Source organism: Ascidiella aspersa, chromosome 9, assembly GCF_963924565.1.
Source record: "Ascidiella aspersa chromosome 9, kaAscAspe10.2, whole genome shotgun sequence".
NCBI lineage: Eukaryota > Metazoa > Chordata > Ascidiacea > Phlebobranchia > Ascidiidae > Ascidiella > Ascidiella aspersa.
In genome coordinates this window covers 18,427,138-18,454,633 of record NC_139455.1, presented here as the reverse complement: position 1 = coordinate 18,454,633, position 27,496 = coordinate 18,427,138, and the positions used below count along the sequence as shown (strand labels likewise).

General features: G+C 36.2%; 2 protein-coding genes across 2 annotated transcripts; one reads left to right on the top strand and one right to left on the bottom strand.

Moving 5' to 3' along the window:
* The first annotated feature begins 1 nt into the window (after position 1).
* LOC146133398 (syndetin-like) lies at positions 2-21,370 on the top strand. Its single transcript, XM_083397332.1, has 22 exons — positions 2-788; positions 1,361-1,537; positions 2,008-2,133; positions 2,831-2,901; positions 3,395-3,548; positions 3,984-4,088; positions 4,405-4,524; positions 5,019-5,153; positions 5,477-5,600; positions 6,295-6,460; positions 7,160-7,379; positions 8,822-9,001; positions 11,021-11,121; positions 11,846-11,944; positions 12,631-12,745; positions 14,064-14,183; positions 14,973-15,076; positions 15,632-15,728; positions 17,979-18,178; positions 18,469-18,549; positions 18,931-19,029; positions 19,478-21,370. Exons 1-22 carry the CDS (start codon positions 744-746, stop codon positions 19,698-19,700), a joined length of 2,862 nt encoding a protein of 953 aa, XP_083253458.1. The 5' UTR covers positions 2-743; the 3' UTR covers positions 19,701-21,370.
* Positions 21,371-22,391: 1,021 nt separating this feature from the next.
* On the bottom strand, positions 22,392-26,306 carry LOC146133397 (steroid 17-alpha-hydroxylase/17,20 lyase-like). Its single transcript, XM_083396983.1, has 4 exons — positions 25,717-26,306; positions 25,188-25,341; positions 24,127-24,571; positions 22,392-23,330 (listed from the first exon to the last, which is right to left on the bottom strand). Exons 1-4 carry the CDS (start codon positions 26,273-26,275, stop codon positions 22,986-22,988), a joined length of 1,503 nt encoding a protein of 500 aa, XP_083253109.1. The 5' UTR covers positions 26,276-26,306; the 3' UTR covers positions 22,392-22,985.
* Between the last annotated feature and the right edge of the window lie 1,190 nt (positions 26,307-27,496).

The window sequence follows — 27,496 nt, the reverse complement described above, 5'->3', positions numbered from 1 at the left end:
ACACTACTTTTAACCGAATAAGCTTTAGTTGTGTTCACATATTCTCTGTGTACAGAGCTGTCTGACCAAAACTATTACAAAAAATCATACCTTGTACAGTTGAGCTTTTATTGCTTATGTTTGTTAATATTGTAATTGCTTAATTTTGCCATCTTGTTAGTTTAAAAACTGCATTGTGGACTGCTTGAGACCAGATTACATTGTGTTGAGAACAATACTGTTGGCGTGAGACAAATAGCAATTGAAATGTTGTAGTATTATTGTAGTAACATGCCTTCTGTAAATATATACAAAAAATAATTGTCACCATGTTAATAACTAAAACCATCTGCATACTGAACACATCTATTCTGTAGCTAAAATCAATTGTCTTGTTCTTTCAATTTGACGGTCACTTTTCAACATTTCATATATCTACTTTATATTTCAGTTCTTTTTTAAGAAAGCGTTTTGTTTACCCAATAAATCATGTGAATACCTATCTGTAGCTGTGTATTTTGTTATACATGCATAATCAAATATGGTACCTTGTATTTTAACCAATGATGTGCGGTGCTTTTGATGTCATATAATTTTTGTAGCGCTTTTTTACTGATGAAGTGTGCTTAGAATGTCACAGCCAATAAAACTGTTTTTTACATTGTGTACATTGTAGGAATCAGCACGAATGTAGGGACCTTAGCTTGTGTGATTTAAAAGCTTGTCTGTTTTATAATCGAGGCTTAAAGCTGTTCTGAAACAGTATGAAGAAAATTCGGGAGCTAATTGACCAAGTGGGCAAACCTATGGTAAGCACAGCATAAAGTTTCTAAAGTAAAATACTGAATAACAGGTTTAATGAAAAAAAAACATCAGCCCTTATTGCATTTCACATTTTATAAAAGTACTATCATAAATTCCAAATCTAGGTGGCTTAGAAAAAAATGTAATGTTTAAAAACAATTTTACTCCTACACTTGATCAGCCTAGTACAGTGCTTCCCAACCAGTGGGTCGCGAAGCTATTTTAGGTAGGTCGCAAATCATTTCTAACTGTTACTGTTTTCTATTAGATCGGAATATTATGGTATTATCCTTAAGTAACATTTATAAAATGCAACTATATCACAAACACTTAACAATTAGATGCGTTGTGTCGCATTAACTATTTCAGTACCTACACCAGTAGTAAAGATGTAGGTTTTATGTAACTATTCGATTGGTCATATCTCATTGTGGGTCGCACAATAAAACTTGCATTAAAAGTGAGTCGCGAACTGAAACAGGTTTGGAAGCACTGGCCTTGTACATTTGACTCAATTAAAAACATGACTTGGTAATTAAACACAAGGAAAATTAATCTTTTAATTCTGCAATGCTAGGCACCCAGGTTAAATGGCGTTGATGTCGATGAAATAACAATCAATCCACCCAAATACTTTTACCAAAATCAAGAAAGTCGGTATGCGACAAATCCACAGGCAGATAGGGAAGCGATGGAAAGTATGGAAGAAGTTTACTACAATTCAAATGGTGATGTCGTCTCACACGAGTTGAATGTAAGTCTTTTGAGAGAAGCTTGTGAACCTAAACAGTCTTCCTGCCTCTGCTTTAATTAAAGTTAAAAAAAACAACTATTTATTGTTAAAATAGGGCTTTTGCTCTTAAACTGTGGTTTGTCACATAGTATAACAAAAAGTTCAACTTTAACTCTTAGTTTTTCGGGCTGGTGTGGTTTATTACTGTTAACTTTTTTAAGTCTTATTGTAAACTGTGGTCATTTAGTTTACTTGAACACTTTTAAATAGTTTATAACAACCTAGTCCAAAAATTTCACACCTATGTTATGTAGGCTGGCCAATCCAAAACTTGCATAGCTATTTGCTTCCAAATGCAGTGGATTGGATTGCAATATTTTTTGTCTAAAATTTAGGCTTAAATCTTCCAAGTATTGAACATCCCTGGTTGCAATCTGTTTATTAGATATAACAATTGGGATTTGGTGTATAGGTTTGCTTTTTGTTTACAGAAACTACCTGACAAACCGGATCTAAAAATTATTGAAAGCCGCATAGCTACCTTAAAGCAACAGCACAGGGCAGTTAGTAAAAAGCTTTCTGAAGTTATACTGGACAATCAACCATCCTACACGAAGGTAAGAAATATATTGATGTTTATCTTGGATTTAGTTTAAAAAAACACGAAGACATCGTGGGAGTACAACGAAGACATCGTGGGAGTTGTACATTTTTTTAAGTTTTTTGAAATTAGGTTGTCGTGAAAGGCTACAGCCTTTATAAAATAAGCTTAGTTCACTTGCAATACTTACATTGGAAATAAACTGGGAATTTCATGGTCCTTTAGTTCTGTGCTGTAATTTTTTCATTTTCTTTTTCCTTGATATATATATATATATATATATATTTGTATATATCATGCCGTTTAGATACTGTGTCATTTACCCTAAGTAAGGCGGCCTGTATAAGATGTCGAAGCATGTAAGTGAAAAAAAATGATAACTGTTTATTTAATATATATCAGTTTCTAAACCTTTTTTCTATGGTGACCCAATGCCAAGCGCAAAAATAACAGCGAAGCTCTTGAGACTCAATTCTCTTCACTGAACTTTTGCAAGCTTAAATTTATTTTTAAGAACTTTTACTCAAAACCAATCACAATAAATTAAACCATGTAAACTACTGCAGTCGGTGACCCAAACATATCAAACCCACCCTATGTTAAGAAACACTGACATATATACACTTTATGGTTTAAACAAAACGAATTTGTAATTGTAGCAACTAACAAATGTATTTAATGTCAGCATGAAAACACAACGCATTTTTACGCAGGAACTAAAAGATGTGCAAGAACTACAGAGAAGCCTTCACAATGCATTTGTCATCTGCAGCAATGGGCGCAGGTATCCATACTTGTAAATCGCTTTATGTAAAGTTTCCATGAGATTTTAGAGTTTTTTTTGTATATGTGCACCTACAGACAAGTGCTTTTTAATGTGTCATGATAACCTGAAACGGTCCCTTGAATTTCTTAAAAGGTCTTCCACAATATACACTGCCAATAATAAATTACTCATAATTATCTTAGGTTTTTGATACTTGGGTGAAATGGTCTTTAACCTTAAAAAACTGCATACAGATATGTCATTAAATTATAACTGCAAAATCCTTTGCCATTTTGTCTGTTTTAGAAACTAGATTCTATGTGGTTTTACACATATTTTAGATTGCATTGAAATCCACCATGTTTGTATAAGCAAAACAGAAATTAAAATTGCGTGGCATTTTGTAGTGCCTCTCCTGAGGCAATTTAGTGTATAGGTAACAGGGTAACTATAAGCACATTGCTTTATATGAATGTTCATATTTTCGTTAAATAACATTATATTTGAATAGGTTCCTTATGTCTGTCTCTCATCGATCAAGTTCACCGAGTTTGCAGATCCTGACTTCGCAACAAAAACGTCAGTCGCTTGCTGCGCTTCTTGACGCACTGCAAACCATAAAGACGCTACAACACACCGACATAAGGCTTCGGGAAATGCTTGAGGTATGGTAGAAATGCTTTGTGAAATATACCGGTTAGGTACCTTTTAACATACAAGATAGGTACATATGCATTCTAAAATTACAAGATTTGTCATAAGTGTGTGATAATGCTGCTTGTTTGTGTTATGTATATCTTTTTTCAATAAATAACACCTAATTTCCAATCCTTGTCGTTTATAGCAACGAAACATAGCTCTTTTATAGTTCAACAAGGCCTTACATTTAGTGTACACGCATACAACTTATTTTATTCTTTTTCACTTTAAACTGATTCCTAATTTTTTGTAAAATAATTAATAAAAATAAGCATTTTGTGATTTACTCACTAGCATTGGATGCACTCTAAATACTTGCCAATAAAGGAGTTTATAGAGTTAAAACCTCTGTCACTTTATTCATGACATAAATGTAACATGCTTGTCTGTCTTGTTATAAGGAGGAAGATTATGCTGGTGCAATCCAATTATGTCAGGAGTGTCAGGGTGCTGCTGCAACTTACAAGCACTACAGCTGCATCAAAGACCTAAGCTCTAAGTTACAGGTTAATCTTTAAATAACATATTGCCTTTTCCAAGTCCTCTATGTCTGGATTATTGATTTATTGGCCAAGCCTTATTCAGGCACATTTTAAGGCATGATTGATTTCAGTTCATTTTACTTTCTTGGATCTTATGATTAGTAAAATTTGAATATTTTAGAAATTGGATCTTATGTTTAATAAAATTTGAATAATTAAGAAAAAGTAACAAACCAGTAAAACTACATAATGGAAGCCTAATTTTGTAAAAGGATTACAGTTTTTTTAACTGAAATCCAAATGTGATAGATAAGAAATTTAGTGTAATTTTGTAATATAGGACACTTTAGAGCAAATTGAGGAACAGGTTGATGTTGCTTTGTCCAAAACCTGCAAAATGTTTGACAATTCTCTCTACACCAAACTACAGCTGGCATATCTCCTGCTTGGAAAAACACAAGTATGGCATAGTTTGATGACTTATTTATGTTGGTTTGCAACAATATTTTGTACTGCTTTTGAAGTTTCTTTTATAATTTTTAAAAAAAGTGTCAAATCACAGTCATTTTTTAAATTGTACTATTATATATTTTTCGGAGAATATACTTAACATATTTAGCGATTAGAAGATTTTGTCTGATATGAGTACGAATTGCAGTTTTTTAAGACCTTATCAGAAAAAAACAGCCTTTTTACGTTAAATTACATTTGTTTATATAATTTTCTTTAATTTACACAGTGAGTTTAATAGGTATCCTATATCAAAAAGTTGGTCATAATCTATGACTATGCCACAACGTTTTTATCAAATTATTGACTTGCATTGTTGAGCCCTACTCTACTTTTATGTGCATACATTACTTCTTCCTATCTATACAAGAAATAGAAAAAAATAATTTCAGAAGTTGTTTCTTCAATTTTTTAATAAGGTTTTGTTTTATCTAATTGTTGCAGTCAGCCATGGACCAACTGCTGATGCACTACACGACATCCATCCACAACACTGCCTTTCAAGTTGTACTTGGGTTTGCTGAGCTCTCTTCTTCTGGTTCAGGAATGCAGAAGAAACAGTACAAGGACATTTGCCAGGTAAGCGCACAGCGCTATAAAATAAAAAGTTTTTTCTGTGATGCAGTCTTAAACGTTTAAAGGTGATGGGTAAATTCTGACCCCTATGCAATTTATGCTGCTGACTTTTAACATTAGGCCACTTTTATAATTATATGTAGTTACTTTTTTTAAAGAGTAGATATTTGAAGCCAAAATACTAATTAAGTATTGGTGTATTGAACAAGGTGTTGCAATTTTATCTTTTCCATGGTTAATTGTTGTCATATTCCAAATATTGAAAAAAAAAACATTACTCAATCGTTATTTAAACCTATGTGAAATTAATAATTCATCTTGTGCAGCAAATCAGCCGTGAAATTTACCTTCCTTGTCTGATGGAACTGTGTAAGGCGCTCTGGGCTGTCATGAACTGCTACCACAAAACTTGCAAGTGGCATGCCGATGAATTTGAAAAGCTATTTAACGGTTAGAATCTTGTTTTGTTTCCATAAAAACATTTAAAGTGCTGCTTTAAGAGCCTTGAAACTTTGTTAAGCGTTCGATATTTAGGTTCTAATTTAATCTATTTCTCAACCCTTGAGTCGCGACCCAATTTGATTTGGTTGGGTCGCCGACTGCAGTAGTTTGTATAGTTAGATTTATTCAGATTAGTAGATTTTATTCCAAATTTGTAAAAGTGATACGAAGACATGATACATATTTTTAGTTAAGTTTATATTTATTTATGCTATTGCCTTTTTTTGTGTTTTGTTCACTTTACATTACAAAAAAGTTCAGTGAAGATAGTTGGGTCGGGCCAACCTACTTAAATGATATTATTTCGATCGCCGCGAAAAAAAGGAACACTGTCTTACTTTTTTTTTGGTTCATTAAAGTCAACTTGTTTGCATGACTTTTTGCGTGATTTTGGTATAGCATTTTGGCTTATGTATTATACTTAAGTGACCCTATGGTTTATGTATACTTAAGTATACTTGTGGTTTATGTATACTCAAGTGATCTTGTGGTTTGTTTATAGTTATTTGTGGTTTATGTATACTTAAGTGATCTTGTGGTTTATGCATACTCAAGTTAAGTGGTGCCACGACAGAAGGTATTTCAGTCGCGCAACTGTCGCCAGATTGTCGTTAAAAAAAACGGAAAAAAAATACTTTCTTAGGCGAAGTCGACCAGGAGGTTTTGGAGTATGTTAACCGTAAGCTCCGACACGGACACCTGAGGGTGTGGAGCGACGTCCAGTCCAGGATCCGGACCTACATCCTCTCTTCCGACCTCTCCTTCTTCAACTACGACGAGTTCATCACCATCCTTGACATCGTGAAAAGGTAGGCACGAGGTTAACTGGGATGCTTGGGTGTTGCTGAAACAATATTTTGACGCGTCTACAGGTTAGGTATATGCCAACCGTTTTGCAATTAACAACATTCTGAGCTTTACGGTATATTGGACGAACAAAATCAAGTATTTGTTATAATGTTTTCTTATTTCTTGGTTCTGTTTTTTCCATAATATAACTGTATGGTTGGCGTATGGTTGTTTCTCCACTCGCTCTTCTCTGATCCTGTATACTCTAGTTCAGTCGGTAGAGCTACGGTGCCGGTAAGGCCTGTAGGCAAGTTGTTTTTCTAGCCTGCCTTGCTTTCATCATTGATTAACAGATTCAGTGAATCTGCGATAGCTTTCGAGCTACTACTGGATAAACTGTAACGACCTTCTTTATTGACCTGTATGAATCAAATAGAAATAGAATCTAATAAATAGAAATCTATTTAGAAATCTATGTTTCTATTTGAATAAGAAACTGATGATGCCTTATAGGCGTAATATATATATTTCTGTAAGATTTTAAGAAATGATTTTAGGTTTATCTGTTTTAATAAATAAACAGTCTTAAGATCTGTATTTACCTTGTTTTCAATATTGTAACTTTTCGTTGCCCTAAATATACTTAAGGAAATCATTAAGCGACGAACCCCACAGTTTGAAAAACTCTTTAAAAAGAACAACACTCTCTAATCTCCCAGGTTCATCCTGGTGGGCGAGGACTTTTGTCGCCAGGACCCCTCGGCCCCTGAGCCCCAGGGGGCCGCATCGGACAACCTGAACGCCCCCCTGCGCAAACAGACCCTTGCCTACTTCAACGCCCACCATCGCTCTCGCATCGACGAGCTCATAATGTTCGTCGAAAACGAATCGTGGCAACCCTGTCCCGTTAAGCCTTCCTTCGATGTCCTCGGCATGCAGGTGAACTTATTTATTTACTTTTGCTTATTTCGTTGGTGTTGCATTTTTTCGCATTTCGCTTTCAAACGTTAATTGTCTGCTGGGCGGTTTGCGCAAACTAAAGCTTCGTACGGAATCGTTCGATATTTTAGCTTCGTATATGTACTCCCCAAACCAAAAGTTTAGAAACATGTTGAAAACCTAATTGTTTTATTGACTTTTATATTTAACAACACGTATACACTTCGCCAATAAATTTAGTTTCTGTAAATGATATACAGTCAAATAGCTCTTGAATACTTTAAACCCTGTTTCATTAGATTTTCAAACATTTATGTTTGTTTTTACTCATTTACGTTTCCAATATTCGCATTTGCTGTACTAAATATGTCGTACAAATTTATACTTACGAACGAGGCCAATATAACGTCGTACAAAGCTTTGTGAGGATCGATAGATTTCTAAACAGATTTTACTGCGTGAAAAGACAATCAATATGACGTCAGTGAACAAGGTCGCGCAAGTTCGCTTTGTGATTTTAATTACAGCAATCAACTCATACCTTATTGGCCTTGGCTTCAGGCGCCTACTATTGATTGATACTTGGCTGTTTATAAGCAGTTTTATTGCACTTGACTGACGGGGCACAATGCCAAGTATATACGACGCCATTATGTATTAGAAATGCGTGTTTTTTTAGTTTTGCCTTAAAAAATTATTTAATTTATTTTAATTTCTTCTTATTTGCTCGATAACATTTTGGCTGGAAATAAAACCTTGTGTTTAGAATCGATTCCATTTTTATCCTGATTAACTGCAAGTCGAGTTTTATGTGACAATCTGTACAAATTAAAAAAAAAACATACTTTGATTTGTTGTATATCACGTTTTAAACTCTTACTTTAAAAAAAAACTTTCTGAACTCACTCCACACTAAAGGGGCCCTGGCTAGTTTCAATAAAAATTGAAAGTCTAAAGTTAAAAAAGAGTATGGCAACTGTCAAGCATTAGGGATGTCCCTATGTTATCTGTTTGGGCCAATACCCGATGCCAAGTTGTAGTATCGACACTTGTCCGATACTAAGGTGATATCGTTACTTTTTGTCCAAAATATGGGTATCGGTATAGGAATGAAATATGTATCGGACATACCTATCAATCATTTGTGTACAAAAAGTTTGCTTCACTTCCTCCATTGTTATTTAAAAAAAATAAGAAATATTATAATTATCCAATTTAAGATTAAATAACTCTAGCATAAAGTAACATCTTATATACTTCCATTACAAATATAAACAATTTCTAGGAGAAATACTACTTATTGCTTTCCAGCGGTTAAAGGTATAATTTCGTACACTTTGAGATAATTTTTTTCAGATCAAGAACCAGTGCTCTAGTCTAAAATAATCCTTTTTTGTCCGCGTTTGGTCAGAAAACTCCAACTAAACACAAATTCCACGCAGGAATTCCGCTTCATGAAGCAGTCCCAGCTTCCATTCTCCATGGTTTCGGCCGACCAGAGCGACGCGGGCGTCGGGGCCAACGGGGCCGGCTCTAGTTTTTTTGACCCGTACGCGGACGAAGGTCACCCCTTCTCCGACCTTGAGAAAACAAGCAAGAACCCGAACGCTAAAAGCTCACAGGTTTCAATTCCTACCGATAAAACTTTATATTTTATATGTACGTTCTTTGATTAGATAAGGATAATACTTTGAAGACTTGTTTCAATTTAATGGTTGTTTTTTTTGGTTAATGTGATTAAATTTCATACCCTGCGGATCACACTACAACTACAAGTGCCAAAACACACTTAAAATCGATCTATTATGTATTCAATGCAATGAGATAAAGAATGCAATCTAAGAATATTTTGAATTAATCTTATTTCCTGGTATAAGTGATGGACTCAAAGAAACGATTATCTGTTTCCAGTTTTTATTTTAACTTATTTGGCTAGTATACTTTAAATCAAAATAGTCGAACATACTTTTTTAGTTTTTTTATTTGAATGTGGAAATATGTTCTGTTATTTTCTACGAGTCGTGTAGTTTCAACATGATAAGTTTCTACTAACTTGAATAGTATTACTTTTACTGAATTTATGCATTAAACGCTGAATCAAGGCGTACTAGGTTTATCCTACGCTTGGGTTTACTATAGGATCAGCAATATGTTATTTACAGGCGCCCTTTACTGTTATTTGTAGGGATGTTTTGAATTTCCACAAGTCCTATTGTTTGTATGGAATGTGCCACCGCCAAGTTAACAAAACATACAAATCTAAACCTACAGGTGCTCGCTTGGGTTTCGTTACAACACAGAAACGTCTATCGTTGATACCAATGTCATCAGTTCATCCACGCGTCACATTTCCTCTTTATATTTTAGTCTTTCCGCTCAACGCCAATGATTTAGTTGCGGTTTTGAGGAAACAGCGCAGTTGGTTGAGTTTTATTTTTTGCCCAGTAGAACAAAAGCGTTTTTTTATTAAATCAGCAGAACCTTTTTCCATGAAATGCAACCATAACCAAGTTCGGCTTCATTTTATTTGTTTAATTGTCTATATGTTTAAAAACTATGTGCAACTCGTCAAATAAAAAGTTTTTTTTCCTCTAATGGTTTCTATAAATCCTGATTAACTGATGTCTTGGTTGTCTTACAAGATACTAATTCTTTGTAACGCTTTTTAACACCATTCCAGTTATATTTGTTGTATTTATTTGCCTTATTTGTGTCAAACAGTTTAAAATGATTAACTCAGTCACAAAACAAATTTACTTTTCTCAGTCGAACCACGGTGACGTAATGCGTGGGCAACTTAGGAGAATCAAGCATCTGATCGTTTTCGTCAGTTTTATAATTACATTCGAAATTGTTATTTCTTTACCGGCGTCTATTTCATTGCGACATTCAAAGCAAGTGGCTTTATTTTTCTAAATTAACGATGCAAAAATTGCGCTTGAGGAAAAAGGAATTCGACTGCGTAAAATGTCAAAGGGTTGAAATAAACAAGACATAATTAACTGAGCTCAAAAATAGCATTGCATCGATAATAATTCTTCTGATCGCATAAAATCGTTCCGTTTTTTTAAGTTGCTATTAGTTTCTCAGTTCCCTCTGCTTAAAGTCTCATGTGGCGAAATCGATAAATAGTCTAAATCTAACACATTCCCACGCATTTTCGGTACTTATCGCAGCATTATGTCGTAAATTCCGTCGGTCGTTTCACTTCCGCAATCCATGTTCTCCTAGCCGTAAGGTTAAAATTTGTGAAATGATTGATGGAAAGCCTAAAATATCGGTTGTTTCGTCCAATGTCGAAATATGTCGTTTAAGTGCAGTGAGAAGACTTTTTTAAGCGCGAAAAGGCATAAAAACACCTTCTCGTATTTGTTTACCAGAAATGAAGCTATATATGCATACCATCCATTTTAAAGCATAAGTATACAAGGTTTGTTTGAGGTATGCACTACAAGCCCTACACTTAATCCAAGTCATGATGCCGAGATTTTGGGGACAAACTTTTTTATTTTCGAAAGGCGTCAGACCATCAAAACCCACCCAAATACTATCACATTTGGCTTGATTCGTAATGTATTTTATGTGACAAGCGCCCAATCCGATATCCTTCGGAATTGCTAATTGTAATTTTGTTTTCAAAGCATCATTACGACGATGAGGACAGTAGTGATGAAGATGACACTCCACCCGAACTGCTCATGGATTATGTCGATGAAAGAACGGGCGAAGTACCTATTTCAAGGTGAGTGTCTCGCTACACAGTTTGATAACCATTTGCGCTTTCATATCCCTTAAAAACAAGGTTTGCCTTCCAATCGTTCAAAGATTTATTTTTACCGAAATAAATTATTTTAACCCCTTGTTTATATTTGCGACTTTTCCAGTAAAACTAAATTGTGTTATGTTAACCTGGAGAGCTAAATGCTTTTCAACCCCTCGTTTTGCGCCTCCTTACCTAATTTTTTACTTAATTACTATTTGTTTTCTGTTAGATTACAGCATTGTTAAAAATTAGGAAATCAAGGGTCTGGCATACATTGCATATTTTTTATCTCGAAAATTCTTCAGCTTTACCCTACTAGATTTACATAAAAGAAATCGGAACAGATATGCCCGAACTTCCTGTTCTGATTTCAATTTAAAGATTAGAATGTTGAACTGAATCACCTTGACCCTTGCAAGATAAATTTCGACCTTAATTCCTGAACAGTAACAGCAAAATACTCTGGCAAATCTAGTAATTCAGGTCAGACAGTATTAAAAGATTATAAAATATATATAGATATATATATTTGTTTCGCCAGCAAGTATATCTTAATTCCAATGATTGATATATCTTTTAATATTGTTTCATAGCTTTGCTAGAGTATTCTGTCGTAAACGAGTGGAATCAATCTTTACTATTCTTGACATTGCGTGGGTTGTAAGCGATTTCCTTTTCCTTTTATTTATTCTCCCCTCGACAGCTCGTCTTCTGCGCAGTCGTTCCACAGCGCAGCTTCGGTGCTCCAGCAAGGCCCCCTACTTACCAACACAGCACTTCACGTACTGCGTCTGTGCGGCAGGTGACCAATATTACCTTGCAATTTTTGTGTACACACATAGGCACTAGGCAGTAAAACTCAAAGTTTGAAAACCAGAGTAAAATCAGGATCAGACATGTTGTTAAAGGGAATATATATTTCCCCTATACTGGCATCGTCAGTTCCTTAAGTAAAGTAAAGCACATATACATAGCAAAATAATAATAAAATTAATAAAAAGGTCTAAAACATACGGAATCAGTATAGGCATTCATGCGTCACAATCATTCGTTTTGAATGTAAACAAGTTAACGGTAGGTTTGAAATGGTGGGCGTGGGCGGTAGTGATTTATAATAAAAAAAAATATTGATTGTTATTTTTCATACAGGTTTCTGAAAATCGTCAGCGCGTTTAATAAAATAAGGAAAACAACACGATTACTTTCAATACAGAGTTGAAAACAATTTTCTTAATACAGAACCTTAATATATGTGACACTGTAATAAACTGTCATCGTTGGTAATTTTATTTCGAAAGATGGAAATCGTAATAAAAGGTGATGATTTGTGATTCAAATAAACTAACGTAACGTGCAATAACCAACTTTTGATTCTTACAAAACCTAATTATTTATCTTAAAAAGTTTATTAGGACTGCTTCGGTCACTCCAACAAAACAACCAAAAAAATCACTGTATATCCCAAATCGAAAATTTTGTCGTTTCCAGTTACATGAAAATGTGTGACGTATTGAAGCCAATAGCGTCTGACGTCATCGTGTGTATGTCGCAACTCTTCGACGTCTACTTCTACGCCGTGTACCTTTTCTTCTCCGACGACCAAGTGAGAATTTATTTGTTGGAATTACATTTTAACACATTTTCCAGAGTAGGCAGTACCTTTAAACAGAAGGTTCTTAACCTTTTTTCTATATCGGACTCAAAAAATGTTTTGCTTCGCATGGACCAGTATAGGCATGAACGCTTTACAGGAGACGTCATAAATTTACGTCATAATACAAATAGACTTCAGAACTTTGCTGTTTCCGGTAAAAAAAAATGTAAAATAAGGTATAAATATATATTCTGTGCAAAAATATTTTTTTTTACTATACTCTTTTCTTTTAAATATTGATTGCTTAAATATACACTTATAGTTCAATTAGTCCTTCGTGGACCCCCAAGGGGCTCATGGACCCCAGTTTAAGAAACCCCTAAGCGATTGAAATAAATTAATTGATTTTTTTAAACATTAAAACCTTGTGAACAAGAATCTTAACGTTGAAAACCTATTTTGATAACCTACCCTGTAAAATCGTTTTACAGAATATATTTTTACTAGATTTCGACCGATATCAATTTCTAGAGCTTCGGTCGATACCGATAAACGTTTTTTCATACTTCATGTATTCCAATTTTTTTTTATTTAGCGTAATTATTTTCAAGCAATTAATAAGTGCTTACATTTGGAAACGTTAGCATTGGCAATGAGGTGATAAAATAAACTTTACAATTAAAGCAAATAATGAAATGTCAAATTTAAAAATTGGAAGATTTGTTTGATTTTAGTTAATAATAAATTATTTTTCCATAAAATTATACTGGCCCTAATTGACCGGTAGATTTGCAAAGTCGAATATCGCCCAATATTATATTAAACAAACACACCGGTCTACACTCAAATTATTCCAAACCACTTATTGTCAGTCAAGTTTTTATTGATGTTAAGACTTTTTATGACAACAGGTTAAACACTTATAATTTCTTAAACTTTTAAAGGAATGTATATTTCGCCTTGTGTGTTATAGTTTTATACGCGCCCTTGTTTTTATATATTTATGTTTTACAGTTTCCTATTATTGGCATTTTAACTGCTGTTATTGGCATTTTTTACATATTTGCCTTTTGTACAGAAACTGATGATGCATATTCAGAAGGCGAAAATAAATATTTCTGTAGAATTTTACGAAATTATTTTATGTTTTGTACCTGTTTTTATAAAACTGTCTTATCCTTCCTATCCATTCTATTGTCTGCGGAAGATTCCTTATTCCCGAAAGTGTTTCAGCCAAGTATTTAATGTCAAATAACTTTTTTACTGATTTGCAATTATTTACATTTTACGATCATCTACGGTATGTAACGAGGTTATGTCTATGAAGGGTCGAGGCGGTCAGAAAAACGAGCGCTTGACTGCCGCCATGCGGCGCATCGAACAATCCTTGTTCATCATCTCCACCAACGGCGCCAGCGAGCAGGACCTTGCCAAAATCGAAAAGCTGGTAAGAAAATGATTTATATTCTGGAAAATACTGCACAATAAGTTGTGGCTCTTTACCTTTTTCCAAGTACTCGACGTTCGTGTAATAATTTAAATTCGATTACGAAATGCGTAGGATAGTATATACTGGTAGGCAATTTATTAAGTTTTAGTAGTCAATTAGTTTTGGGGCGAATGGTTATAGAGGGATTTCTGCCTACACAGGCAGTAAATAGGACTGAGAAACTGAAAAAAAAACTTGTTTCTTTGTTAAATACTTCACAAATTACAGCATGTGTGTGATTTGATTAAATATTGATAAAACATTTTTGTGGAATAAATTTATCTTTAGCACCTGATCAGAGGTGGGCAAACTTTTTAGCAACGCTATTTGAAATTAAAGTGTTTAAATAGCCGCATATATTGGAAGGTTTTCGCCTCTGGAGACCACAACTGACTTTTTTTAAAACATGGAAACATTTGTTTTTATCTGTGTTTTTTTTTTTTTTTTAGGCAGTAACACTGTTACATAACAGTGTAAACTAGTTTAATGCGGGGACCCTATGAAAAAAACATTACCTTTTGGTCACAATGAAATTATTAATAATAAATGAAACATAACTAAACTAAAACATATGAATTACACCTCTACCAACTTTTGGGTGTTACTCTTCGAATAGAAAAGCCACAAAATACATATCAGCGCGCAACATTTCGCCCACGTCTGTAATACATGTTTCAGCATAAGCTAATACTTGTTCGTTTTACTTCCAATCATTTAATGTTGTGTATTTCACTTGCTACTCAACAGAACGCTTCCCGCTTTCGCAAACCAGTTCCTAACTTGATGGTGGATATAAACTCGCCAACGTCTAATTACGGGATCACAGAAAGAATCGTTGCAACCGAATCTCTGTGAGACATGTTACTTGTTTTATTGTGAACTTTGCTAAAAGCAAACAACTATGTTAGTCACGGATAGTATAATATTTGACAAGGCACATGCATTTATAATCGCGAACCTTTTTCATGTTTTAATATTTAACTTTCCGACGTATGATCAATTTGTTCTGCAAAATCACGCCGCCCTTTATTATAAGATTTGGCCAAACAGCTAAGGACTAGTGTCGATGTAGACAGGACATATATTTGAATTTTTGTTGGTATGTCATTTTAAAACAACGCACCACAGGCGAGCAGTAGCTTAACTTCGTATCGAATTTGGTTTTTACATACTTTTAGGCAGTGAAATATGATGTGCGCGAAACTTGTTTAATAACCGAGTTAAGTATCTGAAGAATAATTCCTAATCCTTATATAGTACCGTTTACCGTACATTTAGGATCGAAATTTTGCGACATTTATTTTGAAATGGAGCAGGTAGTTTTGAACACGTTTATTCTATCTTTAGTTGAATTGTCGGTTATACCATTTATGAAAAAAACTGAAATCATTTGTTTCTTGTGGCAGAGTCTGTCTTGGGGAGCAATTCGATTCGCTGCGCAAACATCTTGAACGATTAATTCCCGAGAATAAGATTGCTTTTCTCCACCAGTTCTACACACATGTAAGTTAACTTCTTTCTTCTTGGCAGCCTTGCACTAATGTTTGGCGCCAAACAATTCATTAAAAAAAAAATAAACAAATAAACACTCGAGAATAACTGCATACGCCATATAGCCCAAGCCACGTTGGGTTAGCAAGGCCGTTTAGTCAGCTTTTAAATAAAGAAAATTTAAAATCAAGAAAACTTTTCAGTTGGCTACAAAAGTATGCAATGGAAGCAAAAATGTTAAATTTTGATGAAAAAAAAACAAGTTTAAGCTATTGTAGCAACAAATAAAATTTTTTTTGTCAATACATAAAGCAATAAGAAAAAATAAGCAAGAATAAAATACCGGAGTTTCTTTGAACATTGCGAACATAACGGTAAGTACGTTTCATTTGCATAAATCTTACAGCGATTGAAATTGTCCATACATTTGCTAAATGAAAAATTTTAATTTATTCCAATTTTCAGCCATGCACATTCAAATTAACTTAAAAAGTTTGCATAAAAGATACTTTTGCCTTTACGAACTTTTATCGTTATTTGTGGTTTACTTGTCTGCCTACTAAAAGGCACAGTTCTCACTGCAAGTTTCCAAAAATAAATCCCAAATCGCAAGCCTTGCGCTTATAAAATATATAGATCGTAAAAAATCGTAACAGATTCACTCAAATTGGCAAACTACATTCGTCTAACACACACACGACTACTACCGCCTACACCTAACACTGCATCAAATCAATTTAAAGATTAGGATCACGCGTAAATTGCTCCATTCAAATTGGATTCTCGTCTCGTCCGTCACAGCTTGCAGTTGCTGGGCTTTTACGCGTGTACGACGATGGTTAACTTGTTTTATAAATCCCTTTACCTTGTAATTGACGTACGAGGAGGTCCGGTATCTTACGCGCAATCAGGAATGGATATCGCCATGGACCTTTGGCTTTGCGTATTGTTGGTAAAAAAAGTATCACAATTTTGATATGTTGTTTAAGACGTTTGGGTTTTATTCAGTGAAAATATGATACAACCACCTAATTTAAACTACTGTTCCGTCATTGTTACAAGTGTTGATATTAAAGGGCCATTTTTGTTTCTGCAGTACCAAATTCGGAACCGTTACATTTTAAAGGTGAAATAGCATAAGATGGAATATTTAACCTCGTATAGGTGTGATATTTTTTGATGATTTCTATGGGACCCCTTAGTGCAGCGGTTCCCAAACTGGGGTTCGTACAGCAGTTTCAGATGATCCGCAAGGAGACCTAGTCTTTAAGTTTTCAACATTAGGCTCTAGCAAATGTTTTTAAACATTAGTCTTTAGCGAATGTTTTGAACATTGTCTGTTATCATTATTGTCTTTAGTTATACTTTATTATTAGATAATATAGCGTGTTTGATGATGTCTCTTGTGACATTGTAAAGCATCTATTAAGCTGTACTACCTGTTACAGCGAATCGTTCGCATTAGTTAAAAAAGTGTTGCATTAGAAAGAATCGTGACTGCACTACTGTACTACAAGAAACACGCGTCAAATGACCCTTGGATTTTTATAGGGCCGCGAAATATCAAAATAATTGCAACGCCAGGCTAAATTTTTTAGAAAAGTTTGGGAACCGCCGCTTTAGTGGATTGCTGTATATACCCACCCTATGTAATTTACGTAAATTGGCGAAGTACATACTGTGGGGTCGGGGTCGGAGCCGGATTTGGGACTCAACGAAATGGTTATTTGGCCGAAATCAGCCTCGATTTTATTTTCGCCTGGATTATTGTTATTTTTAACCGACTTCACAGTCCTAGTGCTTTTTATAATACAAACATATTCTTGTAAACTATACAAAACTTCGCACACGACAATCTTTTGAGGCGTAGTGGTGTCACACGTTTAGAAAACGACAGTTTAGCGTATTTCAGTTTTATATTATGTTATAAATTTGACAGAACTTTAGCTGAGCAGAAGAATAGCGTCAGAACCCATGTTATTTCATATAACTCTTAATAACGTTAAAAGTACTTTTGGAATAATGGGCCAAAAGTAGGCTTATAGTTATAAAAAGTTGGGTTTCGGTCTAAAAGTAAATTTATTGTTTTGCGGTTGTTTTCCTACACACAACACCCCTAATAAAGAAATCCATTGGTGTCAGGTCAGGTGAGCGTGGTGGCCATTCAATGCTACCTCTTCTTCCAAGCCAACGCTGTGGAATAACTGTAAGCCTACTTTTGGCCCACTTTGCGACAAAATTATCGAATAACCACTTTTCCAGACAATCCGAGTTTCACCCGACGTTCGTTGGCCGATCTACATCGGTGTCGCGTCGCGCGCCACAAACTACAGCGACACGGTCGGTCGCATGTCGCTCGTCCGCTGGGACGTACGCGACATCATGTCGCAGCACAACGCCTACGTCGATTTGCTGCTCGCCGAGCTTCATGCCTTCGGAGCCGCGATGACGTCATCTGCAAAGTACGTAATGACCGGGGATTTACCGGGTCCGAGCTTTTTCTTTGCTTAACCGAGAGTTTTAAGCATGCCATAAATATGTGTGTATATCGTTAAAACTAAACACTTATCCTAATTTTTACCAATGGAAATAAATCACCATGTACAGATAACAAGCAGTTTTGATACAGGTACTTCGAACGAGGATATAGTTACAATTAAACAAAAACGAAAAAATCCCTGTCTGAAGAGATCTGCGTTTTCTGTTAAACTATAGATCATGAAATGACTTTTTTTCTCCTTTTCATCTGCAGGGAGGTTGCGATGCCGGCTCCAGTAGCAAAGGTAATTTGGGAACACTGCGTTCACTTCTGCAACCGAGCCTTTGTAGAGGGGTAAGTCTAATAATGGTTATCAATGGGATTTTAGTTTATCCTTATCTCTTTTCTACAATAGTTTCTACAATAAACAATAAAAAAACTTCTCGAACTTACGAAAAAGCGATTTGGATTAATTCTAAATTTAAAAAGGTATTTATAAGTATTTTACCTGTGGAGAAAGTAATGGCCATAATTTTATTGCGATTTTGTAAATGATGCCAGTTATAGTGAAATGTGGATTGAAAATTCAATAAAAATTAGACAATGTGAAACCTAAAAATCGTTACCATTAAATAGAGCGATAACGTTTACTTTGCTTCATTGCTGTACCTACCTTCATTCACCAGTAAGTGGAATTCGTGGTTACGTAGTAACCCTCCAAATTTATTTCGCAAGATTTTCCAATGTCAAGAAGTGCAGCAACGAAGGACGAGCTCTAATGCAACTCGACTACCAACAGTTCCTCATGAAACTCGAAAAACTCACCAACCTAAGGTAAGTTGCGTTTTGGAAAAATAGCGCTCAAGGCACCAGACTCAATTATTTTTAACTTGTATTTCAGCTGAGAAATGCGTACAGTTTGCCTACCATGAAATACGTTTTTTTCAGATCGCTTCAAGGAAGTAGCTAGTATTTTAGTGAATTAAATTCAAGGTGAAGCACTTGTTTTTATAACTTTAATTTACATGCCCAACTTTTTTTGATGTTTAACTTTAGGTGTAACTCGCTTCTTTTTCTTTTAACAGCTTGTAATTGACAATTTGCCTTTCATATAGAATCAATATATTCAATAAATCATGGTCAAGAAATGGACTGCGAATCAAATCTTTTTCTGTGCAAAAAGTGACAAACTGTGCAATAAACAACTTGACTTTATTGTGTCAAAATAGTGACTATAATCTCACAGTCGTTGTTTCAAACTAGTTTATTTTTCTACTCGCAGGCCGATCCCGCATCGCGAGTACGTCGAGGCCTACGTGAAGGCCTACTACCTGACCGAGTCCGACCTCGAGTCGTGGACTCACTGCCACACCGAGTACTCGGGTAAGCAACTCGCCGCACTCGTCAGCTGCTCGGCGGCCAGCTATCCGAGTTTGACCTCGGGTAACCGCAAAGCCAAGCAGAAGATGCTGTCGCTCATCGACGATCTGACCAATCGCAAGTGAATACGTCATCGTTCCGGCATGACCCGGGGTTACCGCTTCGAGTTGAGATGCGAAGAAGATAAGAGCGCGAGTTTAAGCGAACGAGTTGGGGATTCTGTGAGACCGAGTACGTTTTTTTGGATTTTTCGAGTATAAGAACAACAGCTGACTGAGATAAATTATTTTTACTAATGTTTTGACTTTGTGCTAACTTTTAGATATAACTTTATAAGCTGGTGGTTCTCAACTTGTCGTTAATTACCTCAATTGGGGTTAAATCGATACATTCATTTCTATCGATTTTGGAGTTTTGACAATGATACAAGATGCTATAGCTTTGACCGGCAAAAAAGGGGTATCCAGCCTTTTCAATTTTTTAATGTGATTAAAATACCTTATTTACTACATACTCTTTAAAAAGGATAATTGCAACCTTAATTTTTTAGTTTAGTGTGGGTATTGATTTTTCTAGAGGGAAAGCACTAAAGAGGGGCACTGCATAGGCAAAACTGTTCATTGGAAGGAATCAAAATAATTTCTATACAATCGGTCGACTATAGGGTGTAGCATCGCAAATTACTCGTGTCAAGCAGATAATCTAAAAGATTGTCATTTTCCACGTTTAGTTTAATTAAGGTGCGACTTTATTGTGGGTATGTGACATAAAAGCTATTTATGCCATTTTTCTGATTTGAATTAACCAAAGTTTCCTTTCTTCTTTAATCCGAACAGTTTTAATAGAAAGAGCAGCCTTAAATGAAAAGTGGATTTCACAAACTACATTATTGCTACTGTTTTCACAACTTATTGACAACGTAACGAAATAAAGCAATAATAAATGCCTAGCCTTGATAACTCGCCTTCAGTCGTGATACATTCCCTGAAAAAAGGGTTGCTCATGTTAAAAAAACCTAAGTGAGCTGAAGTATGAAGTGATATTATGAATGACACTCCAATTTGTTAATTGTTTCTATTCACCTACTAAATGCATTTGGGATCGTTGCAATTGTTTTGTATAGTGAATGATATAAATACGTTACTTCGATATAATCTATTATGTACTTGCCGTTCCTACATAATCGGTACATGTAAAATGTTTACAGTATCTAGCGATATTTGCCGACTGATGCTAGCTTTCCTTGGAATCCTGTAGAATTTAGATGCCGTTAGGTCACCCATCTCGTTTGTGATGAGAAATGTGTGAGCACAATTAATGTATGCTTTTATAATGTACGATCAAACACAAAACTTTTTGTTAAAGTTCTATTAAAGTATAATACCTTATATTAGGAACATTCCTTTATGTGGCAAAAGTACAAAATACGTATGCCAAAAAGCAAATCCGACTTGCACAACATAGATAATTTCGAAAAACTGTAAAAAAACATTATTTAACATCAAAAACCATCATTGACTTTATAAAAAAAAAAACTTTTAACATACGATCACAGATGTGTTTGTATCATTGTGTTACATCTGTATAACCTTTGAGGTTTATTTTACTGCTTACGTCCACCGATATACGTCCATTATGTAGGCAAACTATTCATTTTATATATTTTACGTTATTTTGGAATGTATCCATTTTAGACTCTTTTGCTTATTGTTATCGTAGACTATAGATGATTTATGCCTATTCTGTCTTGAACGCTGTTTCTTAGTAAGTAGCGTAAAAACTGTGGTTCGTCAAATAAATCTGTCTAAATACGATGCATTTTGTGTCAAGAACAAAACTATATATACATTTATGCAGGATAATGTATTGTAAGCAAGTTAAATAATGTAGCGCTAAGTATAATACATCGTTAGAGTAAAGTGTTAGAAATAAAGTATTATAACGGAAATTGTTACAAATCATAGGTTTTGTACATAATTAGAAGCAAAATGTTTCAACGTCCGTTATTGTTCATCATTAAAAGCAAAATATTCAAAAATAATACAGTAGAAGAAGAATCAAAAATAATACAGTACAAGCAAAATAATAAAATGCCGTATATTACATCTATTAATAAATCAATAAAGCGTAATAATATTTGAAAGTTTCGGTATGGCATATAATAACGAAGCATTTTAAAAAGAGTACATACAAATGACGCAATGCTAAATATGTATTACTTAATGTTCGATGAAATACAGCAGATTGTCTTTCTTAGAATTACAGGAACTGATCTTTTGCAAAAAATGCGTCTTATGTGGCTAAAGGTTTCGTGGCTTTAGCCAAATTTCCACGGTGACTTTGCATTTTCTTCATGATAAAATCGTCGAAGTGTAAAAGCTAATCCTATCACTCAATTACCTTTACCCAGCAACAATAAACAGTTTTCCAGTAATCGCGTTACTCTGTTGGAACGCCAAACCAACCCCGAAAAGCGGTTGTTTACATTGGTCAGAAAACATTGAATAAATTTGACAAATCTGTCGGTGGCTTGGCACGTTTGGCAGCAAACCGCCAGTCGAGCTAACGTGATTTAAATATCAGCTCCACGATTCGTGTTTACATTTTTGCTGGGGTACTTTGAAAACGTCAGTTTAGCACTGATTAGAGCCAGTTAAATTTTAAAGGCCCGCCCATGCGAGCAAAACTTCGCAATTACTGGAGTAAGAAGAATCGCCCGATTTTTGGCGATGCGAGAAATATGCACATAGATAAATAAAATATGGACAGCGTATTTATAAGCAAAGGCGTGACACTAATGATAAGGAGAGCGGTCGTCAAGATTTTACGTTACAACTATACATACAGTTTATCACTTGAAGGCAGTTGTTAAAAATATATGCAACAAATAAAGCGGTTGTTAGCAAGCAGTTGTCAAAGCTCAAAAGTTTGTTTCCAAATTGAAAAAAATACCGAAATGCGCCGAACATTTATCTGTACATTAACCTTTTCGGCCTATATTTCCTTCACCGCCCACAAAACAACGACTGCAGTGAAGTAGTGTACGTATCGGCGGTGATTATTTTAAGATGTCGTAGAGGACGGCGTCTAAAATTTATCCAACAGCCATTTTTCACATACTTTGATCAAACGGTTGCGGTGTCTTGCAATTTCTCAGCTGTCACCAAAGCTAAACCTTGAAAATCACGATAACTTTACCCTAATCATTTTAGCCCGACATGTTACAATTTAAAAGTTAAACGATAAACCAACGCGCTCTCAGCATTCCGAAAAAAACGTGACCGCCTCGATTTGCGTTGGTATACGATGACGAATAGGCCCACCTGGGCATTTGGGAAAATCGAAAAGGCGCCAAAATTTCAAGCAGCTGTCCACCAGTGAAAGCCAATCGCACGCGAATCGAATCGATGTCAGGCCTCGTTCGAATCGCGCAAGCTCGCCTTTAGTTTGATACCACGCGGGGCCAGAACCACAGAGTTAAGACCCTGGAGTTGTTCTTCGGTATAAGGCCTGTCCAGTTCGAAAACAAAGCGCTGTAGAAGGCTGGTAACGAAGATAAAGAACTGTGTGGTCGCCAGCTGGCCGCCCAGGCAGTATCGAGGCCCAATCGAGAAGGGAATTACCTTATCCGATTTCAAGAATTCGCCGTCGTCGTTCAGATGGCGCCCGGGCCGGAATTTCAGCGGATCCTTCCAGTGCTTGGCGTCGTTATGCACCGCCCACAGGTTCGCCATCACCGTTGTGTTATTGGGCACCTTGTGAATGGGAAAAAAATATGGGTTCAACAATGTCCTTAAAAAAAAATAATTCTGCAGTTCATGGGTGGTGTCGCTTCTTAAAAAAAATGAACCAGCTACTTTTATAGAATGTGAACTGGTCGACGATAAAAGCGACTAAACAACAGTTAAATGATTGAACAATTTTTATTCAAATGCGCATTTAAATTTTAACAATCGGAACGTTGGACAGTACCGGTATTGATGTTTTTGCGGATTAAGTATAGCATTCCATATCGTTGTCAAAATTACTCACAAAAGTTGTTATCCCTTGGGCGTACTCACCTAAGTTGAGAAACCCTGATATAGGTTAAAATTGCCGAGTGACAGCGGCTATAAACCAAGAAAACTGAAATATTGCGGTGGAGAAATCGTAAAATTCTTATGAAATCAAAAAATCATAAAGCTTACATTAGACAAATCATAATGACTAGAAATGTCCGACCCTTAATTTTCATTCCGATAACGATATTGGACAAAAAACATCGCTATCCGATCCGATAAAATTGAAACGTTCAGACGTATTTTTTTTTTACAATACGAGGCCGCAAGAAGTTTAGTCACCTAATGTTGTTAACCTTACACTATTTTTTTTTTAATTTAAAAAAGAAAATGAGAAATAGCTGCCCTTTGAAAAGAAAATCGCTGCATACTATGGCAAATAAAGGCTCAACTTCCTACATCAGTACCGATACTGTATATACCACTTGCCACCGGGTACCAGCTTCGACAATATGCTATCGGACATTTCTAGTAAAAAAATAATAACACAAACCTTGTATCCCATGATCTCGGTGTCGCTGGTCGATTGGTGGCTGATGGAGAGCGGGAAAACAGGGCGGACGCGGAATACTTCTTGCATCACAGCCCGGTTGTAAGGCATCGCGTCAACCATCGCGACGCCGGGCGACTCCTTCCCAGCGACCCGGTCGATTTCGTCTCTGGCCAGGTTCTGGCATTCCTGGTCGGCGGCCAGCAGCACCAGGGCCCAGGCCACCGAAGTGGCCATCGTGTCCGTTCCGGCCATAAAGAGGTCACTCAGGTAGCGCAGCAGCTCTGGCTTGCTGTAGTAGCCTTCCGAAGGCTGATCGGCGCCGTTCGACTGCATCTTGGCCAGAAAGTCGCACACAAAGTCGCTTCTGCTGCTGTTGCTGCTGTTTTTGATGCTGTCCCTGGACGTAATCTCGCCCAAAAGCAGATCCACCCTCTTGCGCAAAGACCTGTCGAGAAATTTTGCACGCTGGTCGTTCACGTAAACAAAATATTTGGTGCGCGACAGTCAGCTATCAAAGTTAATACTTTTAAGTTCAGGAAATATTCGGGATGTACGGTAATTATTATTGTTGACATAACCACTTGTGTCACAGCATTTACGAGAGAGGTTTGCTATTAATATGGTAACGTGTTTTTTTGCTATTAATTTTGGCTATACGCAGTAAAATTCGATCCAAAACTTGGTGTATGGTGAACGTTAGCTTATCAAATTTAATTCTCCATAAATTCGAATTTTATACTACAGTTACAAACTCCAGATTGAGTAATCCTTATTACACAATCGCGCCAGATATCAGGAGTAAGTTACACAAATCCTCTATAAAACAGAATATTTAATAACTTTTAATGGCGAGCTGCTTTAACTTTAACATAGCACCTTATCCGTCACAATAAATAACAGGAAAATCTAAAGAAAATTGGTATATAGGTTAAACTAAAATAATAAAATATGCCTGTCCGTGAAATTAAAACAGACAAACAATGATAGTCTCAACTCAAGAAACTTTAGCTACAAGTAAATGTACGTTGGAATACCTTGATAATATTTAAAGTTAAACAAACCTATCACTGTCGTCCTCAAAAGTACTTTTGAGGGCGTCGGGCAACACCGTCTTAAGGGAGAAGAGCCCCTCGCAGTGCTGGTTGTAAATGGGGTCAATTAGGCAATGCAGGAGCTCGTGGCGGTCAGACTCGGTTTCAGAGTGAATGCGGATACCTGAGACACACAAAACACAATTGTCATTTATTTATCAACGGCAATTAATTTCAGCTGCGTTCTAAATCCCTGCGGGGCATGACTTTTAATGATAGACATTAGGTTCAGGGCGAATCCAGGGAACACGTCGCCATGCCGACCCCCAAACTGTAATTTTGGCCTATTTCACTTAGTAAATGTTACAAAAAATAGAATCCGAGTAACATTTTGATTAATTTGTTTTAGCCCTATAAGGCGTCGTGCGTTTCATCGCACAATCGAAAATCAAACTTTAATAATGCGCCGCTGCCAAAAGTTCAGGCTTTTCGAAAAGCGCGTGGTAGAAAGTGTGTACGAGTGGATGGACGGTCCTCTTAATAGGCCACAGCTACTTACCGGAAATGACCATGCTGACCGCGTTGAATGTTGTCAGGGTTGTGAATTGGGCGGGCATGAAGGCCTTGGACGCATCGGCCTTCACATGACTCTCCAGCTCCCCACACGCGCGACTGGCTTCCTCGGCAAGCACCGCGTCCACATTCTGCTTCTCAAAACCCTTGAGGGTGCTGATTCTCAGCTTGCGCTGATCTTTCCATTTGGGCGAGAAATCGCTAAATGCCAGCTGCTCGCCTCCACAGCACGGCCTGTAGCGACCCGATAGATCGTTGCCCTTTTTAATGAAGCCCTCCTGGGCCGCTTCTAAGGTGTTCAGCACCACTACGCGCCGATTGCCGGCCTTGAAGTAGAACACCGGCCCGTAGTGCATCCAGCCCCATTGCGCAAGGGTGCGTTCTGGCCCGCCACCTATCAGCGGTAAACTGCCCAAGACCGGAAGGCCCTCAGAACCGGGCGGGAACTTGCACGACGGCCTTCGAGATTTCCATAGCGCTGCTGTTATGAGCAAGGCCACGCCAAGATAGGGAAGGTATGCTGCGATCCAATCAAGTTCAACCATTTTGCAAGCTTGCTGTTGTTAAACTACTGGTAGAAGCTGTTAGTGTAAAGCGCACGCTGTTTATTATGCTATATGAATATCATCTACAGTCGATGTGCATCATCAAGACGATTTACTTCATGGGTTAAAATTTATATTTACATGTGTTTTAAATACCTTTGCTATCCAATTAAACTCAACCTCTTTGCCTTTCATAGAAGAGTAAATATTATTTCCGACTTGCAGCTGCTTACTGTAATTAGGCAATTTTTATCCTCGAAAGGTGAAAAATTGGGGAACAGAAACGTTGCTTTTATTCCTCGCCATAAAACAACGACGATTTTACATTCGAAATGCATGTTTAGGCTATTGTATGCTAGCGACAAGCCATTAACAATATATATAAAATTGCCCATCTTCAAATATTTGCTACTGTTAGTGCAGACAACATTTTTTAAGCCTTCAAACTAAAGATAATTCTAAAATGGCGATCACCTTTCTCTTATATATGCGATTGAAACAGAATATTTTTTTCCACAAACCTCAGCTCGAAAGACGAGGTGGCAGGTTTTAATATACTTGGTTTGAAATATTTTGAAAAAACGTAGGAAATTATGCATTATTGTAAATTTAGTGATAGCTGCTCAATTGCGAAGACATTGTGCATTTTATCTGCTTTTTGGCTCACTATAAAATTTGCTCTATTTCCTATGTAGGGATTTGCCTTTGTGCGTCTTCAATCATTACAATTTCGGCGTCGTTTGCAAAACCACAACAGGTCCTAAACGCCAGTCGTTAGCAAATCAAATGCTGTCAAATCAGCGCCATTTTCTACGCTAGGGCGCTTTTGTGACGAGAGGTTTGCGAAACTGCGTTCATTCCGGGGCAAATTGCGCTTTATACGTTCGCCGCAGTACGCGTAAGAACATAACGTTTATTCTGAACGACGCATTTTGTGGCTTGATTTTTATGCAGGATGCAAATCCGTTTCAAGGTGCAGTTCACTATTTTTGAATTCTCCAATTATAAAAAAAACGAAACCGAAAAATTGAAACGGGCGGTTAGTATGCTTCACATTTTTGTGAAATGCCTAATCAGTGGTAAACGGTTTGAAATTCTGTTTTTGATTTAAAGAATTACAGTTTAATCAAAGTTCATCATCTCGTCTAGTTAGTATAATTTTGGCTTTACTTTTGATAAATAAGATTAGCAGTCCTTAATAGTGTTGGTCCCAATTTGAGA

What these genes read in the sequence shown, in the direction of transcription:
- LOC146133397 (XM_083396983.1), bottom strand. Translation starts at nt 26,275, where the DNA reads ATGGTTGAACTTGATTGGATCGCAGCATACCTTCCCTATCTTGGCGTG. An exon ending in TTTGAGGACGACAGTGATAG is followed by an intron (nt 24,572 to 25,187) that starts GTTTGTTTAACT and finishes ATTTCTCGACAG; the next exon opens with GTCTTTGCGCAAGAGGGTGG. An exon ending in CCGAGATCATGGGATACAAG is followed by an intron (nt 23,331 to 24,126) that starts GTTTGTGTTATT and finishes CCCATTCACAAG; the next exon opens with GTGCCCAATAACACAACGGT.
- LOC146133398 (XM_083397332.1), top strand. Translation starts at nt 744, where the DNA reads ATGAAGAAAATTCGGGAGCTAATTGACCAAGTGGGCAAACCTATG. An exon ending in TCCTGCTTGGAAAAACACAA is followed by an intron (nt 4,525 to 5,018) that starts GTATGGCATAGT and finishes TAATTGTTGCAG; the next exon opens with TCAGCCATGGACCAACTGCT. An exon ending in GTACTGCGTCTGTGCGGCAG is followed by an intron (nt 11,945 to 12,630) that starts GTGACCAATATT and finishes TGTCGTTTCCAG; the next exon opens with TTACATGAAAATGTGTGACG.